Here is a 19689-nt window from a genome sequence, read left to right as displayed (position 1 = left end):
AACAAACCACACACAAGCAAAACAAAGATAATAACTAATAACAAAAGATAAAATATTGTTGGTATTTTTAATTTTCTGGAAAATAATAAAAATAGAAAAATAAACAAGAATAAATGAAAGTAGTTTTAGAAACTCTAGAAATAAAGATAAAAGGGAAAATAAATCAAATAAAAGCTTAAAAGAACATTTACCAAGTAAACAGCCAAAACCAATCCTTTAAATAAATGAAGCTAAATAAGTCGAGCATTCGATTCATTTCGGTTCCAAAAAAATCCGGAGCCAAAATAAGCCGAGGTTCGCTCTATTTTGCTTTTCTAATTTTGAGTGAGAGGTTAGAGGTTTCAGTACCGACTCTGCTTCCATCATCCCTAAACCTTGTAAAATTTTATTGAAGGTTGTTTATGGTAAGGCTTTTATGAAGATGTCAGCGAGTTAATCAGAGGACCGAACGAAATGAACTTCCATGTTTCCATCTTCAACATGGTCCTTGATTAAATGATATCTTAGTGCAATATGCTTTGTCTTTGAGTGTTGCACCGGATTGTAACAGATTCTTATTGCGCTTTCAGAGTCACTGTAGAGAGGTATTTTCTTCATACTTAATTTGTAGTCCCTTAATTGACTTTGTATCTAGATTACTTGTGAGGTACAGGATGCTGCAACTTTGTACCCAGCTTCGGCTATTGAAAGAGACATGCAGGTTTGCTTCTTAGACTGCCAACTAACAACTTTGCCATCAAGGAATTGGCATCTACCAGGTGTGCTCTTTCGGTCCAAACCTCATCCTCCAAGATCAGCATCAGAGAAGGCTTGAACAAAGAATCCATACCTAGCAGGGTACCAAAGATCGAGAGACGAGGTTCGCTTTAGATAGCGAAAAATGTTTTTCACTGCTACCATGTGAGGTTCTCTTGGATTTGCTTGAAACCTAGCACAATAACAAATCGAGAACATAATATCCGGTCTACTAGCCATTAGATACACAAGAGACCCTATCATTTGTCGGTAGAGTGTTATGTCAACAGCAGGTTTCTCCAAGGATGAAGTTAACTTCATGCCAAATGCCATGGGAACCTTCACCTTCGAATCCCCCGTCATACCGAACTTTAGCAACAAATTATTCGTGTAAGCTTTTGGTTGATAAAAATGCCTTCTGGTCCCTGTCTTATATTCAATCCAAGAAAAAAGTTAATTGGACCCATTACGCTCATTTCAAATTTAGTCTCCATCAGCTTCCTGAACTCAACCATTAAGCTAGGATTTATGGAGCCGAAGATGATATCATCGACAAAAATCTAAACTAACATTAAATGTTCGCCCTCCTTCTTTCGAAAGAAGGTTGGGTCAATCGAACCTCGCTTGAATTTCGACATTTTAAGAAAGCGAGTTAACGTTTTATACCAGGCCCTCGGTGCTTGCTGTAGACCACATACAACTTTATCCAACACATAGCAGTGATCAGGGAATTTCTCGTTCACAAACCCAGGAGATTGTTCAACGTACACAGTTTCTTCTAGTTCTCCATTTAAGAAAGCAAATTTTACATCCATCTGGAAAACTTCGAAGTTTTTATGTGCAGCATATGCCAGAAATATTCTAACCGATTCCAACCATGCCACCGGAGTGAAGGTCTCCTCATAACCTATTACTTCTTCCTGATAGTATCCCTTCACCACTAGTCGAGCCTTGTTGCGAATGACGTTGCCCTGTTTGTCCAGCTTGTTCCTAAAGACCCATTTTAAGCTGACCACAGAAGCATCCTTTAGAGTGCGAATCATCCTCCAAACTCGATTACCTTCAAACTCATTAAGTTCGTCTTGCATAGGTTGTACCTAATCAGCGTGATCAAGTGCAACATTAATTGTCTTCGGTTCAATTTTGGAGACAAACAAATTAAACATGCAGAATTCAACATCGGAGAATAGAGCAGTTTGTTTCGCTATCAATTGAGAGCGTGTGAGAACTCGCTCAGATGATTCACCAATAATTTGTGTTATGGGATGATCCTTTGTCCACTTTGTTAGAGGAGGGTAACTCGGGTCATAGACAGGATCTAGCTCTGAATTTACCTCTTCTTCAAATTCTGATCGATCATTTCCATCATTTGATTTTTCATTCCCCCCCTTAAATGGCAAAGCATATCCCTTGTCAAGTTCAGGATCCTCACATTCGGTTGGAGTTGGATTCTCCCCTTCGGTTGAAGTTCGATTCTCCCCCTCGGTCAATAATCCAGTTGTATTAGACATAAATGAACCCTCCCCCTTGAATACTGAGCTGTTACTTGGAGGATCAAGTGAGGATTCATCATCAGTTGGTTTAGAAGAATTCTTTTCCATGTCTTTCGCAGTGTCATTGATGATCTTTTTCAGATGGTCGATTTTTTTGTTTGCTGCATTCACCTCTGAGTGTATAGCCTTTTCTAGTTCATCAAATAGCCTTATGTACTCTTCAAATCAGTTGGAAATGGGAACCGAGACTTGTCCTGATTATTGAAATATTTCTCCCATGGTATTTTCACTCGGTTGAACCTTCTTCATATAGTTGTCATCAAAGGTTACGTAATAGGTTTCTTCAATACGTTTGGAGTGTTTATTCAAAACCCTATAAACCTTTGAAGTGAGTGAATAACCAAGGAAGATTCCCTCATCGGTTTTAACATCGAACTTGTTTTTGGTTCTCTTTGGAATTGAAATTGAAGCACCTAGAATCGAACACGTGGAAAAAATTAACGTTGGGCTTTCGATTGTTTAGAATATCATACGGAGTGATAGAGAATCACTTGTTAATTAAGGATTGGTTCTGAGTATAGCATGCAGTTGCAACAGCATCAGCCCAGAAGTATAGTGGAAAAGAAGCAAAGTTTATCATGGTTCTGGCCGCCTCACATAAGGAACGGTTTCGTCTTTCAACGATGCCATTTTGTTGTGGAGTATAAGGAGCAGAGAAGTTGTGGGATACTCCCTTTTTCGTTAGAAAGTCTTCAAACTCTTTATTCTTGAACTCAAGCCCATTATCTCTTCTAATGTTCCTCACCGCCTTTCGCAGCTACAATTCCATTTGCTTGATAAACATCTTCAACTTGGGAGTTGCTTCTGATTTTTGTTTAAGATAGTAAACCCAGGTGAAGCATGAAAAATCATCTACTATGACAAGTATGAACTTACTACCACTGGTACTTTCAATAGACGAAGGTCCACACAAGTCAATGTGAAAAATTTCAAGAGCTTCAATGATCTTGGTATTGATTCATGTAGGATGGCTCTTTTGGCTTTTTTTCCCATCTCACACACTGCACACATGTGTTCCTTATCAAACTTGAGAAGAGGGAGGCCTCTAACATGATCACCAAGCACCAACTTATTAATATCTTTGAAGTTCAGGTATGATAGCCGTCTGTGCCATAAACAGCTTTCTTCAGAGTTCGCCTTTGATAAAATGCATATTGCTGGTTGTCCTTGAATTGAGTTGAGATTTAAAGGATACATCTCTCCCTTGTGTTCAAACTTCAACAATACTCTTTTGGATTGCATTTCAATTTTTATGATCCCTCATCATCGAATGAGACTTTCAGTCTTGTTCCCACAACCAATTAAGACACACTTATGAGGTTCTGCTGCAATCCTTCCACGTACGCCAGTTTTCGAATTGTGAACTCTCTGTTGGTTATCATGCCATATCCTTTGATAGTGCCATAAGAGTTGTTGCCAAACTTCACACATCCACCATCCTTAAGGGACAGAAACTCCCTCAGCTCTTCCTTCCTTCCTGTCATGTGACGTGAGCAGCTACTGTCTACGTACCATTCATCATCAAATTGCTCATCACGTATAACCTGCAAATTCAAGCAAATTTAGGAACCCGAAGTCTCTTGGTCCATGGTAAGTCGTTTCCAAAAAATGGAATAGCAACAGAAAGATCAACCAAATAAGTTCTTTTTATTAGAGTGGTTTCATCTTTCTTTTTTATGGTATAAACTTTATTTTATTTTTGTCTTGTTTAAACGGTAATGTTTCAGATGGTGTTTTCTTAGTTGATTTTGGGATATTCTTTTGAGTCATAAAGTTAGCTGACTTTTTCTTATTGTTGATGTTAGAGTTTGAATCAAGCTTTCCCTTTCCTTTAACATCCTTCACTGAATAAGGCTTTTGTTGACTGTGAGAATGACCGAAACTACACTTTCAATTTTCAACCTTGGTGTTGGGACCGAAACTTGAAGTTTGGTTCTGAGATCTGGGGTTGGAACCGAGACTGGATGTTCAATTCTCAGATCCAGGATTGGAACTGAAACTAGATGTTTGGTTCTATGATAAATTAGGACTGAGACTGGGCTTTCGGTTCTGAGAATAGTAAGAGTTTGGACCGAAACTGGACTTTTGGTTGTTCTTTAAGTTGTCATTTCCTTTGACATTTGTTTCTTTCTTGGAGGGAACATGGTTAGGGTTTTGAGACTGCCAAAATTGTTTCCTCGAATGCAGATTTTTCATGTATCTATGATTTCTTTCCCATTTCTCTTCAGCCAGTTGCTTTTGAGCTTTATGAATATTGAAGCTTGACTTCAGCTTCTCCTTGTGAGCTTCGGTTGTCTTGGTGGTTACATTGGATGCTTTCTCTGATTCTTCTAGTATATCTTTTGTTCCACTTGATCTTGGTTTATCAAAACTTGAGGGTTTGTTGATGGGTTTAGCAACATACCTTCCCCTCACCTTCACAATGCTTACCCTCATAAGCCGACTGTTTCATCTGTATTATCGATAGGGGCGGACCAGAAGTAATCGTCGCACCCTTCAGCATTGTCTGTGTCAACCAAAATTTTCAATTCTATTGTTTGTTTTTCTATGACACCTTTAATGGGATACACTTGATTTGGCAGCGTTTGAATCTTTTGATAGACCGTTGCTTTTTCTTTCAGTTTCTTTCATTTGTCATTAGACAAGCGAATATATTCAACCGAGTTTTCAGATATGAGGGGTTTTGTAGTCTCAGTTTCTCTCTTCAAAAACTCAGAAGAATCAAGCACATCATCCACTAAGATATCGCTCATCTCACTTTCCTCATCAAATTTAGACGTGTTTTCTACATTTATTTTATATTCTGAACATAATTTGGCATTTGATGAGTCAAATGTTTGTATGGTTTCAGACTTACTTTTCAACCTATCATTTTCATCCAAAAGATTTTTAAGCATACATTTGTGCTCCTTGGAGTCAATGAAGGTCTCAATCTTTTCTAGTCCATATTTGTAAGTGATCGAAATCTTATATGAGGACATTATTGGAGTCAATGAAGGTCTCAATCATGTGCACATATAACAGATAATCACATAACAGTTTATAGAGAAATAAACCTATCTAACGGACCATAGCCACATAATAACATAATACCATCCTATCTACTAGGATACCGATCTAACAGATCATACTAGCATAGCATAACAGGATAACGATCCAAAGGGCCTGCGTTGGTGCCTTCGACCCTTGAGTATAGTGAGGAAAACTCACCTCACAAATGTCGACTGAAAAGATAAGCTCACACTCTCGAATCACAGCTATGGACTCCAACACCTATTATTTCCATAAGATCTTTTCCATAGATTCCAATTTTCTATAATACCCCAAAAGTCAACTAGTTAACCTTTGGTCAAAGTCTAAGTTAATGGTCAAGGTCAACAGTCCATTTTAACTCGACTCGTCGAGTTTAGTTCATCGAGTCGTTGAGTCCTCCCTGAACTCGAGAAGTCGTGAAATCCCCCATCTACTCATCGAGTTTCCCTGCAACTCGCCGAGTTTAGGAATGACTCAAAAGTCGGGAAAACCCTAGCTGACTCACCAAGTCCATGCAGAAACCCTTGCACGACAATCTTCGTCAAACTCGCCGAGTTGACCATGCAACTCGTTGAGTCCCTTTAGTCCTTACTAAATTCAGATGCTTTTCAATCCATTCCAAAGCCCCATATTGCAGATCTAAGTTCCTAAGGCATACTTCTTACGTAAAGTTGCAAACTTTACGTTCATGCAAGGTGCTAATGAATTAGATCAAGCTAAGGAAGAGATTCTAGACAAGGGAATTACACTAGCATGCTAAAGATCGAGGCTTTATGATTGTAAGGGTCAAGATAAGCCTAGATCTGTAGTTGCAATCTGCGATCTTGGTTCATTACTCGAAATGAAGTATCAACACACCAAAATGGCCCTAAAACTCAAACATAGAAGGATCTAGCTAGAAGAAGATCAAGGTAACGACTTGATACCTTCAAATGATGCTAAACTGGGGTAGACTTCAGATCTACACATGTTCCTTGCCTCAAACTACTTGATCTTCAAGCTCCTCTCACCAAGATCCACGTTCCAAGATTAACACACACAAATATGGACAGAAAATGGTGATTTAGGGTTTTTGAATGCACAAGGGACTGTAAAGGAGGCTAATAACCCTTTAAATTCGGTGCAAAACCCTATAAATTATGGTTTCATCCCCCAGCTCCAACTCATCGAGTCATGTCTCCAACTCGGTGAGTTGGTTATATAAAACACATGGCTTCAAAATTCATGCTCGATGAGTTAGGGCATCAACTCGTCGAGTAGACATTTTAATATGAAAAATAAAGATGTAAAATTTATATGTGGCAGTTAGGGCATTACAATTCTCCCCCCACTTGAACTAGACATCATCCTCGAAGTCCGCTACGGTGAACATCTCTGGATAGTGCTCCTACATCTCAACCTCCGGCTCCCATGTCCACTCGGACCCCCTTCGATGTTCCCACTGTGCCTTTACCAAAGGTATCTCCTTGTTCTACAGATCCTTCACCTTCTTTTCCAGAATGGCCATAGGTCTCTCCATATAATTCAGGCGTTCGTCGACCTGAATTCCTTCCAATGATACTACGACCTGCTCATCCAATATGCATTTTTGCAATTGCGAAACATGAATGCGTTGTGGATCTAACTGAGTTCCTCAGGAAGATCTAATTTGTAAGCTACCTTGCGAACCCTGATAATGACCATGAATGGCCCGATATATCATTCCCCTCTTCCTAAAGCGGATCACACCCTTCTAGGGAGAAACCTTCAAGAGTACCATGTCGCCGACCTGGAACTCTAAATCTGATCAGCGTCGGTTGGCGTAGCTCTTCTGTCTACTCTGTGCAGTATGAATCGCTGTCTAATCTACTGAATCTACTCAGTAGTTTGTAAAACTACCTCTTTCCGCTCCATCACTCTATGACCAACCTCACCCCAACAGACCGGGGTGCGACATCTTCCTCGTACAACAGCTCAAAAGGTGGGTCACCAATATTGGAATGATAGTTGTTGTTGTAGGAAAACTCTAAAAGGGGTAGATGGGAGTCCCAACTCCGACCGAAATCTATGATACAAGCCCTCAACATGACCTCAAGGGTCTGTATAGTCCGCTCTCCGTTAGTGTTCGGATGATATGTTGTACTAAAATGCAACAGCGTGCCTAGCTCCTTGTGGAACTTCTGCTAGAAGTACGAGGTGAATCTAAAATCTTGGTCGGAAACAATAGAGACTAAAACTCCGTGGTGAGAAATGATCTCGCGGACATACACGTTGGCAAACTTGTCAGCCGAAGAACTCTCTCGAATGGCCAGGAAATTGGCACTCTTGGTCAATCGATCAACGTTGACCCATATAACATCATATCCCTTCACTGTCCTCAACAACTTGGTAATGAATTCCATCGTGATCTATTCCCATTTCTACATCGGAATCTCTAGAGGTTGCAGCTTTCCATGCCGCCTCTGATGCCTGTCGTTGACCATCCTGTTTGTCAAGAACCTCTCGACGTACTAAGCGATTTCTCGCTTCATACACGACCACCAGTAGCTCAAACTCAAATCCCAGTACATCTTGGTGGCTCTCGGATAAATAGAGAAATGAGACGTATGAGCCTCCTCCATAATCGTCTACCTGACTCCACCAGACATCGAAACCCATACCTGACCGCATCGAGCCAACATTCTCAGGATATCCTGCACAAATCAGGTGTTCTCACCCCATATCCTCTCCAGTTTCCAGTTCTCTAGTCGCATGCACTTAGCCTGAGGAACTCTACTCAAATTCACAAGTGGAGAATCCACCAAAGTCCTCATACATGTCACCGGTATGGAAGACCCAACTGACTTGCAGCTCAGAGCGTCCGCCACCACGTTCGCTTTACCGAAGTGGTAAAGGATCTCACAATCATAGTCCTTGACTACATCTAGCCACCTGCGCTATCTCATGTTTAGGTTCGACTGATACATGATGTGTCTTGGACTATTGTGATCCATGTATATGGTATAACGGACCCTGTAGAGGTAATGTCTCCAAATCTTGAGACTGAATACCACCGCTCGCAATTCCAGATTATGAGTAGGGTATCTCGTCTCATGGAACTTCAACTGCCACGATGCATTGGGTATCACACGTCCTCTCTGCATGAGGACCTCCCCCAGTCCTATGATGGATGCATCATAGAACACCATAAAATCCTCAACTCCCTCTGGAAGAGTCAATACTGGAGCCTCGCACAAACGCTGTCGGAGGGTCTCAAACGCCCTCTGTTGCTCAGGGCCCCACCGAAAATTCCGTAGTTGCTCCTCATGCTGCTCTCGAGTCTTGGAATATACCAAAATATCATCTATAAACACGATGACCAAGCGATCAAGTATCGATATGCAGACCCAATTCATCAGGTCCAAAAAGACTGCTAGCGCGTTAGTGAGCCCAAACGACATCACCACAAACTCATAATGTCTATAATGAGTTTGGAACGCTGTCTTCTCCACATCGTCCTCTCTAACTCTGACCTGATGGTACCCTGATCTCAGGTCTATCTTGGAGAACCAAGATGCTACCTGTAACTAATCAAAGAGATCATCTATCCTCAGGAGTAGATAACGGTTCTTCACCACCAACTTGTTCAGCTCCTGGTAATCAATAGACATCCAATGCGAACCATCCTTCTTCCCAACAAAGAGTATCATCGCTCCCCACGAGGAACTGCTCGGACAAATGAACTGCTTGTGTAGCAGTTCCTGCAGTTGTGATGACAGATCTTGCATCTCTGGTGGCGCCAATCGGTATGGTGCCTTGGCGATAGGGGCCGCACCTGGCACCAGGTCGATGCAAAATTCGACCTGCCTCTCTAACGGTATCCATGGTAACTCCTCTGGAAACACATCCACAAACTCCTTGACCACTTGAACCTCTGAGGCAAAAATTTGATCCCTGTCTCGCGTATCCACCACATACGCTAGACTGAAATCTAATTCCTTTCTAATTTTCTTAGTTTGGAGAGGATTTAAGAATTCCATCAATGTCTTCTCCATGATATTCTTATGAAAAATCAAGTTGAGAATTTCATAAGAACTAATGAAGGATCCAAGCACAAGATCTATAGTAAGACTCATGTCAAGGGTAACATTGAGATTATTGAGTTTGTCTATGTAGCTCTCATTAATTATGTATGTTGCAGCCCAAACCCGAGAATGACGGAAACATTCTGGGGTGGAGGACGTCATGTATAGTATCACAACACAGTAATAGTAAATAAGTAAACACACATCATCCATTGCATTATATATATATATATATATATATATATATATAATTTTAATACATGTGTGTTCTTTTTAATGTAACACCAAAAATGAATGATAAAAGACGAGTCTTGTCTATGCTCCGTCTTCTCAAAAAGCTATCACCGGTACTTGTCGACTGATGACCTGAGAATACAAGTTAATGTCTTTGATTTGTAAAACCGTATGGAAAAGACTTGTAAATGTTTGATGAAACAGTTCGTATAAGTGTGAAAACCCTAGAAAATCCCATATTTCCTACTAGTGTAAAAACTAGTCTTCTACTAAGACCCAACTGTTTTGTATGTTTGTTTCTTGTAAAAGTGTGTAATTTTCCCATATGTAACTATTATTATCAAAATATAGTCTACTTCATCGTTTATGTGAAAGGTTGCCTTCTATGTTCCAAGCTGATTTCAGATCCGGATTGCGAAAGTGATGTTGAGTGCGAACGGTTTCAATGAATCGCAGTTCAGTGCATTTGGATGCGAATGGAGTACGATTCAATGCGAACGGATGCAAAGGACTTACCCGATGCGAATGCAAACCATTTTGGTAGGAAAAGATACGAAGCTCAGAACAAGTCTAGTTGCGAACGAGTGTTGGATGAGAATAACTTATGGATGCGAACAATATGTTGTTGGGTGTGAAAGCAGGTTGGGCATTGTTTCTAACACGAAGATATTTGAATTTAATCGCATGGACAATCTATAAGACTCTATTTTATTTTTAGAAACGATTTGATTTGATTTGAATTTAGGTTCATTTTCGTAAACATTTATAAGGCTATAAATAGCCCCTTTAAGCATTGTAATCGATATAGATTGTTGAATGAAATTGCATTTTGAGAACTTTGTTTTTTTGGGTTGCGTACTCGCCTCTTTTTCAAGTCTAGGACGTATACTCTAGTTTGATACAAATTCAAATCAATAGGTCTTAATTTGTTTTCGTTGATACTCAATGTATAGCTCTAGATTGGTTATCATATCTATCGTGTTCTTATTTTCTTATTCTTGTTTCTTAATTTCCACTGCATTCTTATAATTAAAAAATTCAAAAAGAAGTTAAGCCCTCATATATGCATCAATTTCACTTTGATCGCTACACCTCCACATCAAAAAATCACTATTTTCTTGATTTATTCATATGGGAAGCAACATTCATGAAGAGGGGAAGAAGGGAAGAAAAGAGTGTTGAAAAATGTAGATGTTACAAGCTTATAAGTAATGATCGATGAAGGTGAAATGACCAAGTTGCCATGGCCTAAGATGCATGTGATTTCACTTAACAACTCAAATGTGACATGGTGAGCCAAAAGGACACTCTATAAAAAGTTTTCAAACCAGTGGGACTATCCTTGATCTGAAGATAAAAACAATGAGAGACCAAACTTGATATTTTGGGATACCACTGAGACTATTTATGAAGATTTTTCTGAATTCAACTTTTCTACTATTAAGAAACCAAAATATACGCATAGTGATTGTATTACTCAAACCTTCTTTCCAATGAACATATATTTTGATCAATATGTACAAAGAATATTGAATACTAAGTGATTCTTGATGTAGGAGTTCATGTACTACTTCCAATGATTCATATTACTCTTGTCAAAATGTATTTTTGTTAGAAATTCTTCTTTTATTATTTTGCTATACAAATACCCTTTCAATTCCTAAATCAAAAGCTATAGATATGAGATAAATGAATATCTTCTCAAACTCATGCCTTCGGTAATGACGTAGATATCTAAATATCTTTATATTGGTATTCAAATTTTAATTGATCTTAAAAATATATTTAACAAACCGAATTTTTATTTTTAATAAAACATGAATTTAATTACTACTATACAACTATCCTTATAATAAATGTTTTTTTCCGAGTTTTTAGTAACCCGGTATTAAAGGTGATCTTTCAGCAAATGCCTATTAGAGGTTTCGGAAGACCACACTACTTAGAGCATCTCCAATCCACTCTTATTTTTTATTTTTATTTTCAAATTCCTCTCCAACTCTATACAATTTATTCCTCCATTTTAGGAGAAATGAATATTATAAACACTAAAAATATGAAGTTACACTATTCATTCCTCCCAAAATAGAGATGAACTTTGAGTTATTGGTTTTAGTCTCTTTATTTATATATTTATACATTGCTAGTTTATTTTAATATAATAATTATAATTTAAATGTAATATTTAGTACTTATAATATTTTGTTATATTTAATTAATTATAAATATAAATTTTTTTTTGTTTATCAGATTCGTATAAAACTTTTAATATATATTTTAATTTTAAAACACGGTAACATATTTTACAAAAAACTTAATTAAGTGTTATAAATATAATCTTATTTATTTTATATTATTAGTGATAAAATATAAATTATATATTGTTAAAACTAAATTAATAGAAGAAATGTGTTTGATCATCTATATAAGTTGGAAGAATGAAATATACTAGAAATATATATATTTTTGGAGGTAAAAATAGAATAAAAGTTAAAGTAGGATTGAAGATACAACACTATTTACTCCGTTTTTTAGAAGGAGAATGAAAATGGGTTGGAAATGACCTAATACATTTCGCACGACACACACACACACACACACACACACACACACACACACACACACACACACACACACACACACACACACACACATATATATATATATATATATATATATATATATATATATATATATATATATATATATATATATATATGGATTAAAATAGTAAATTGCATTGAATGAGTATTTATCTTGATTACGTACTATTAGATACTTATAAATATAAAAAAAAACAAAAAACCCAAGGAACTCAGTGTATTCATTGTTCACAATGTTCATGATCTATAATTCTTAAAAATATCAACATCAATGTTCGTATATTTTTTCAAAGATGGAAAATCGAAATTCAGAAAAATATAATATAATTTTGTCTCTATAAATACAAGTCAAAATTATATCAATATCATCTGAATCTGGATACCATGACCTTGAAAAACCATACTTTTATTCAATTTCACAAGTGAATTTACTTCCATGAAGATGACAATGTTGGGATACTTTGCTCATTCCTAAAGAAATTGCTAGGATCAACCCTCGTCTTCACCATCGTCAGCCTCTTATAATTCGTCTCTTTGAAATACTTGTGCCCATAAACCATTCCTTCAACGTAAGCATTCTTGCCATGGCTGTTGACACCAATGTCTAAATCCCTGTAGTTCAGAAATGCTTCCCTGGGGTTCTTAGAAACAAACGGAGTCATATAATCATACATCACCCTTGTGAAGTTCAAGTACCGATTGGCTGCTTCAACGCCAAGTTCATCCCAGTTTACTTCGTATTGGATCTTCGCTATATTCCCTGATCGATGGGGAAAAGGCTTTGCAAATTCGGAAATTTCACTCATTCTTCCACCATAAGGGTTGAAAGCCAACATTTGGTTTTCGAGTTCTTTCATCTTTTCAAATATGGATTCGAATCCCTGTTTGGAAATAGTGTTTTTTACGTAATCAGATTTGATCTTGAATGGGTTTAGTCTTTGAGGTGTACGGCTTAGAAGAGCAGTGGTCGAAGTACCAATGGGGAAGTTTGTGTAGAAAAGCACAGACTCGATCCAACTCATTTCAATACAGTCTGAAATTTCTACACCTAATTCTGGGAAATCCTTGTTCAGGAGGCTAACAAGAGCAGTAGAGTTTCCGAGGTACAGTGTTGGAAACAAACCACGTATCGTCTTTTCGCCATTTGTGTTGTTTATCACGTTAAAGGTCATTCGAAGGAAAAGGTCATTATCGAGCTTATCCGCAACTTGTATCCATCGGTGAGCTATGGTGCTTAGGTTCTGCTCCGATGTTCTTTGTACGTTAAAAACGGTCACAGTGGTAGGAACACGAACCAGTTTGATCTTGTACGCTACAACCACACCAAAGCTGACACCACCACCACCTGTGATGGCCCAAAAAAGATCTTCACCCATGGATTTCCGATTCAGAAGTTTACCATTCACATCGATTAACTGAGCATCAACAACATTATCTACGGTAAGACCGTATTTTCTCATCAGGTTACCATATCCACCACCACTAATATGGCCACCAACTCCAACAGTAGGGCAAACGCCAGCCGGAAAAGCATGGCTGTTGCTTTTCTCGGCTATTCGGTAGTAGACTTCACCAAGAGTCGCACCAGCTTGGACCCATGCAGTTTCATCTTCAATACTCACGTTTATGGAGCGTAAGTTGAACATGTCAACAACGAAAAAGGGTTGGTTCGAATTGGTCACATAGGAAAGCCCCTCATAATCATGGCCTCCGCTTCTGGTTTTCATTAGCAGGCGGTGTGTTTTGGCGCACACAACAGCTGCTTGAATGTGTGAAGGGTGTAAGGCGGTGATGATTAAGATGGGTTTGGGAGTCGTGGATTCATTGAATCGAAGGTTGCGGATGTAAGCTTGCAAGACGGATGGAAAGGAGGAGTTATCGGGAGTGTAAAGTTGTCCATTGAGCGGGAAAGAAGGGTCAGCTCGGTTGTTTAGACATTGGGTGAATCGATCTGTAATGGAAGTTGAAGTTGCTGATGAATGCGTAGAGAGCAAGACAAGGAGGAGAGGAAAAATATATGATTTGAAGTTGAAAGAATACGTAATTGCCATTTTTGTGATATGGAATGCATGGTGTTTGACATGCAATTTATAAACAAACCAATGTAAACCTCCTAATCTGGCCTACTTAATTAAGCTCCCGCCAAAGTTTAATAGTCGATCGATGTAGAAAAACTATTCTTTACCTTTGAATAATTCTTTTTGCATACCTATACACGCATAAGAAATCATAATACCAACTCCAGAAGTTTTTGAAAATTAGAGGCGATCTTGTGATGCCACGTTGAAATTACTATTAAATCAAAGAGTCCGGCTTCCGGAAATCTAAATGTGGATAACTCAATAAAATATAGTTTGAACACTAGTCATTCATTCGTCCAGCAAAGAAAGTCACATGGAATTACGGAAAAGGTTAAATTGTTTCCGGATTACATGAAACTATATATGGAACCATATTATTGAATCTTCAGCAATGAAAGTCAAAGAGAATTACAACGTTGAATTGTGTATAGAATTACATGAAACTATAAATGGAGCCATAGGAATTACAAAGTTGAATTGTTACCAAATTACACAATGACTTCAATAAACGAGTTGGCGAGTTGAAAACTCAACTCAAACCGATTTATTTCGTATTGTGTCGCGGATCGTGTTGAAATTATCAGTCCTATGAAACGATATACATTCCAGGAAGAACTAAATTGTTAGCGAATCACATTAAACCATATTATTGAATACTTAAAATGAAAAATTTTCATACATTTATCTATTGATTATGTTTTTTTTTAGTCCACTAACTTTGAGTTAAAACTCTTTGTATTTGGTAAACCAATTTTAAATGATTGTGATGAAGATTGTATGGAAAAACTTTGTTAATGTCTTTGTATATTGGTGATCGACTAAGTACATTTTAGGCTCAAAACGTTAGAGCACCTACTAAACTATAATAATTTTATATTTATGACATTAAATTAATAATGAATGAACTAATTTAGCTTATACGTAAAAATTGTCATCTTAATGAATAACAGAGAGCATATTATATACACGAATGGTCCTTATGATTTCGATTATTTGCACGTTTAGTCCTTAATCACCAAAAGTGTTAAAATGGTTAAAGTTGAGGTTCTTTAAAAGCTTAAAATGTTCTTAGAAAATGAAAAAGTGTTGATTGTAATGAACAAAAGTGTCAAAATGGCTAAAGTTGAGGTTCTTTAAAGTTTCATGGTCAAACTTTGAAGATTAAAATATTCCTAAAAAATAAAAAAATATTAATTGTAATGACCAAAAGTGTCAAAATGGTTAAAATTGAGGGGCAAAGTTGACAAAAAAACATGCAAATTTACTATTAACGTGACTAATGCAAAGAAACAAAAGTAAGATGTCAAAAGTCTAAGAAAGAAAAAGTTTGATCGTGAAAATCTAAAAAACTAACAATATACTATTCTTAAAGAAACTCTTTTTTAATATAATATAAAATCGACTTTTTTAGTTTATACTTAAACGTTCTCATCTTAATAAACAATAGATATTATATTATATATACGAATTGTCCCTATGGTTTCTTTTATTTGTATGTTTAGTCCTTAAAATTTTTTTGTAAACTTGAACGGTCATTTTTATACGCTTTTGTTATGTATTTAGTCCTTAAACAAATTAAAATGACTATATAACCCTTATTATTATTTTTTTATTTTTCTTTTCAATTTTAGTATTTATTAATTTTTTATTATTACAAAATTCAGAATGTACAATATTCTTATGCTAAAGTACAATACTCCCTTTCTAACATAAATAAGACCTACACATAATTGATAATCCATCTGTCTATGGTATCATGCTCATGTGAAACAGAAATGGTGAACTACTCTACCTCTCTCTACTCTTTTCTCCGATGGCATTGTACCAAATTGTTGGAGACATTGCCATTGCGTTGTTGACAAGCCTCATTGGCATATGTCGATGTCCAAAGGTACCATTTCTCACTAGAAAGCTCGTTTCCTCTCTCTCTCTCTCTCTCTCTCTCTCTCTCTCTCTCTCTTTCTCTCTTCCGTTTCCCTATTAAAAAGTATTGGTACCATCCAACATCTCTATTGATGTTGGGTCATGCTGTCAACCTCTCCCTTAAACTTTTGGCATGTACCGTCCTGTGATAACCCGAAATTTCTATCTTATAAAGCCAATGAATTCAATCAAAAGTCAGACTCATTTTTACTATTTTTTAGCATTGTTAAGGGTCTGTTTGAGTGTTCTAAACCAAGTACATTCAAGGATTGTGTGTTAGAATGTGTTAACCTAAGTTCATTAAGTTGTAATCGAGCCGGAAGCTCCATCAAAAGGAGTTCACGGTCGCAAACTAGGGTTTACGGCCATAAACACATGTTGGCTATGAACCCCTCTCCATAAGTATGATTTTCCTTCATTATTCCGTCATTTGTCTCATCTTCAAGTCAAGAACACTCAAAACTCTCTCAAGTATCATCAAGAACACACTCATTTCTCTTCAAAATGGTAAGTGTTTATTCCATTATTGCTTTATATCCTTCTTATTCATGGGAAGCTCTTTGGTTTCATCCATGAATTCAACACTTTTGGTGTAGATCTTCAAATCATCATCTTTTCGCCAAGAACACATACTTGTTCTTAGGGCCGAAAACACCTTCAAGACTCCCATTAAGTAAGTATCTTTTCCACATACTTGTTATCCATTAGAATCACTTGATTTGCGGCCTTGAATCAAGCACATTTTCCATGATCTTTAAGAGTTCACGACCGTGAACCCTTCATGTGGCTGTGAACCCTTCATAAATTGCTAGTTATGGCCGTAAACCCTTCATAAACCCAAGAAAAGACCTCAAACACTTCATAGAATCAAGTTTGGGCCGTGAACACATCATGTGTTCTTGACCGTAAACTCTACTATTGTCGTGAACACACTTTGTGTGGTCGTGAACACTCCTTGGCCGTGAACACATCCTTATGTGGTCGTAAACTCCATTCAATCAATCACACATGATAGCAACAATTCATTTTAAGTGTTTGCGAGTAGCTAAGGTTGTTCCCTTATGTGATTTGTTGTCATATACACTAATTATATACATATATGTGTCATTATATGTTTAATAGGACCCGTTGGTACTCGAGACTTCACTTGGCATACTTACCATCCTATATGGATCTTCATTCGAATCACCCACTACTGGTGAGTTCATACCCCTACAATCAACCATTTACATGTTTTAAATGCTTTTTACGGGGGGGGGGGGGGGGGGGGGGGGGGCGGATACAAGTTGAAACACAACATAATTTTGTTGTTCCTACATTTTATTAGTTACAAACAAAAATAACTTTTACTGTTTCGAAATCCTTTTAAACGTCATATCAAAACCCTTTTACAAATTACTTATAAACTCTTTTAATTCAAAATCATGTTCATTTAAATATTTGTGTATAAATATACTTTAATGGATATAGGACTAGTGTTAATGACCTTAACTCATGTTCCTTGTTTGGTTGTAGGCTTAGGGTAGTATTCTCTAGTCCGACTATAGATTAACTTATGATTATACATACTAAATACTCATATGAAAATTAAGCCCCTTTCTCAATGTATAACTTAACATGATGGTTTATGTTTAAAAATTGAGTTCATACCCCTACAATCAACCATTTACATGTTTTAAATTCTTTTTAGGGGGAGAGGGGGGGGGGGGGGATACAAGTTGAAACACAATAGAATTTTGTTGTTCCTACATTTTATTACTTACAAACAAAAATGAATTTTACTGTTTCGAAATCCTTTTAAACTTCATATAAAAACCCTTTTACAAATTACTTATAAACTCTTTTAATTCAAAATCATGTTCATATAAATATACTTTAATGGACATAGGACTAGTGTTAATGACCTTGACTCATGTTCCTTGTTTGGATGTAGGCTTAGTGTAGTATTCTCTAGTCCGACTATCGATTAACTTATAATTATACATACTAAATACTCATATGAAAATTAAGCCCTTTTCTCAATGTATTACTTAACATGATGGTTTATGTTTAACAGTTGAGTCCTTTCAACAAGCCAGTTATACAATAGACATACTAGTAAACTATAATAGGTATAGTTTAGAGGACATACATATACAATTACAAGAAGTAACACTATACATATAAATTTACAAAATGAACATTACATATACAAAAGGAACATTACATTTACAAAAGGAGAACACGCATACATATACAAGAAACAGAAGAAACATACACACTATGCATGTACATGATAACAAAAATATGACATACTACTTCATGGCACAACAATACACTGTTGTGTTACGTTTTGTAACCCGAGTCTCCTGGAGGGAGAGCGCGAGTTTATGTATAGATCTATACGGGATTGACCATCCCGTACCTCGCTGCTATCTACAGTGGGACCTACAGGTCCACGAGTGAACAAATCTCATACCTTTTCGACGTTTGAAGAACGTCGTGCATTTGCACTAGGTCGATCAAACATGGTTATAACCTCATCACATTTTAACCTAAATTAACCAATACGGTTATAAGGCAGTGAACTAATATTTGAGTATCATTCATTAGTACAAACATTTCATTAATATTACTATAAGAGAACAAACAAACGTTATAGTCTTGGTAGAAGACTACATTCCATTATAAACAGAAAATATAGGATTTTCTTGGAAAACAAACAAACCTTTTTTTATGATACAAATACAAACCTTTTCATGATACAAATACAAACCTTTTTATGAGACAAATACAACATAATGACACTAAACTTCTTATCATCTCACCGACATCTTTATGTTGACGCTCTCTTTTCAAAATAACTTGTATTATCAGGAATCCAGTAAGACAGATATGCTTATTCAGCTTTTGAGAAGACGGTGAAGAATCGAATACTCATCTTATTCTTTTGTTATACATTCATTTTTGGTGTTATTTAAATTTTACAAAGAACACACTTGTATTAACTATACTATTTAAAGCAATGGATTTTGTTGCTTGGTTTACTATATTTCATTATTATGATAATGTACATAACGTCCTCTACCCCCGAATGTGTCCATCAATTCGGTTTGGGGTGTGACATATTGGTATCAGAGCATTATTTATAGCGAATAAAGTATATCAACCCATAAAAGATATATAACTATAAACACAATGAGATTAAAACACTCTGATCGAGAATTATACTTTTAAAAATATAATCAGTATCTATTTAAACAGTATACATACATGCATCCATACTAAGATCAGTGTCATACTAAATCAGAAAAAAAAAGTATTGTGATTGTTGAACAACATAAGTAGGCTTGGGGATGTATAGTCAGGTTCTGGAATGACATAGCCTGATCAACTATGTCTATCCGAGAAGTGATTTGCATATGCCCAGGAATGGTTGTGGTGTTGCAACAAGTTTAAAAAACTTACCAACTCCATCCACAAATACAACTCTACAATATAAAGC

At 36.7% G+C, this 19689-nt stretch overlaps 1 protein-coding gene across 1 annotated transcript; it reads right to left on the bottom strand.

The window, feature by feature from the left end:
- Positions 1–12629: 12629 nt before the first annotated feature.
- LOC145034006 (berberine bridge enzyme-like 8) lies at positions 12630–14252 on the bottom strand. Its single transcript, XM_078982452.1, has one exon. It carries the CDS (start codon positions 14250–14252, stop codon positions 12630–12632), a length of 1623 nt encoding a protein of 540 aa, XP_078838578.1.
- Positions 14253–19689: the final 5437 nt, after the last annotated feature.

This window comes from Lactuca saligna, chromosome 3, assembly GCF_052625555.1.
Source record: "Lactuca saligna cultivar CGN05327 chromosome 3, ASM5262555v1, whole genome shotgun sequence".
Classification (NCBI taxonomy): domain Eukaryota; kingdom Viridiplantae; phylum Streptophyta; class Magnoliopsida; order Asterales; family Asteraceae; genus Lactuca; species Lactuca saligna.
Note: the sequence above shows the minus strand (reverse complement) of the source record. Positions and strands in the feature narration are given on the sequence as shown.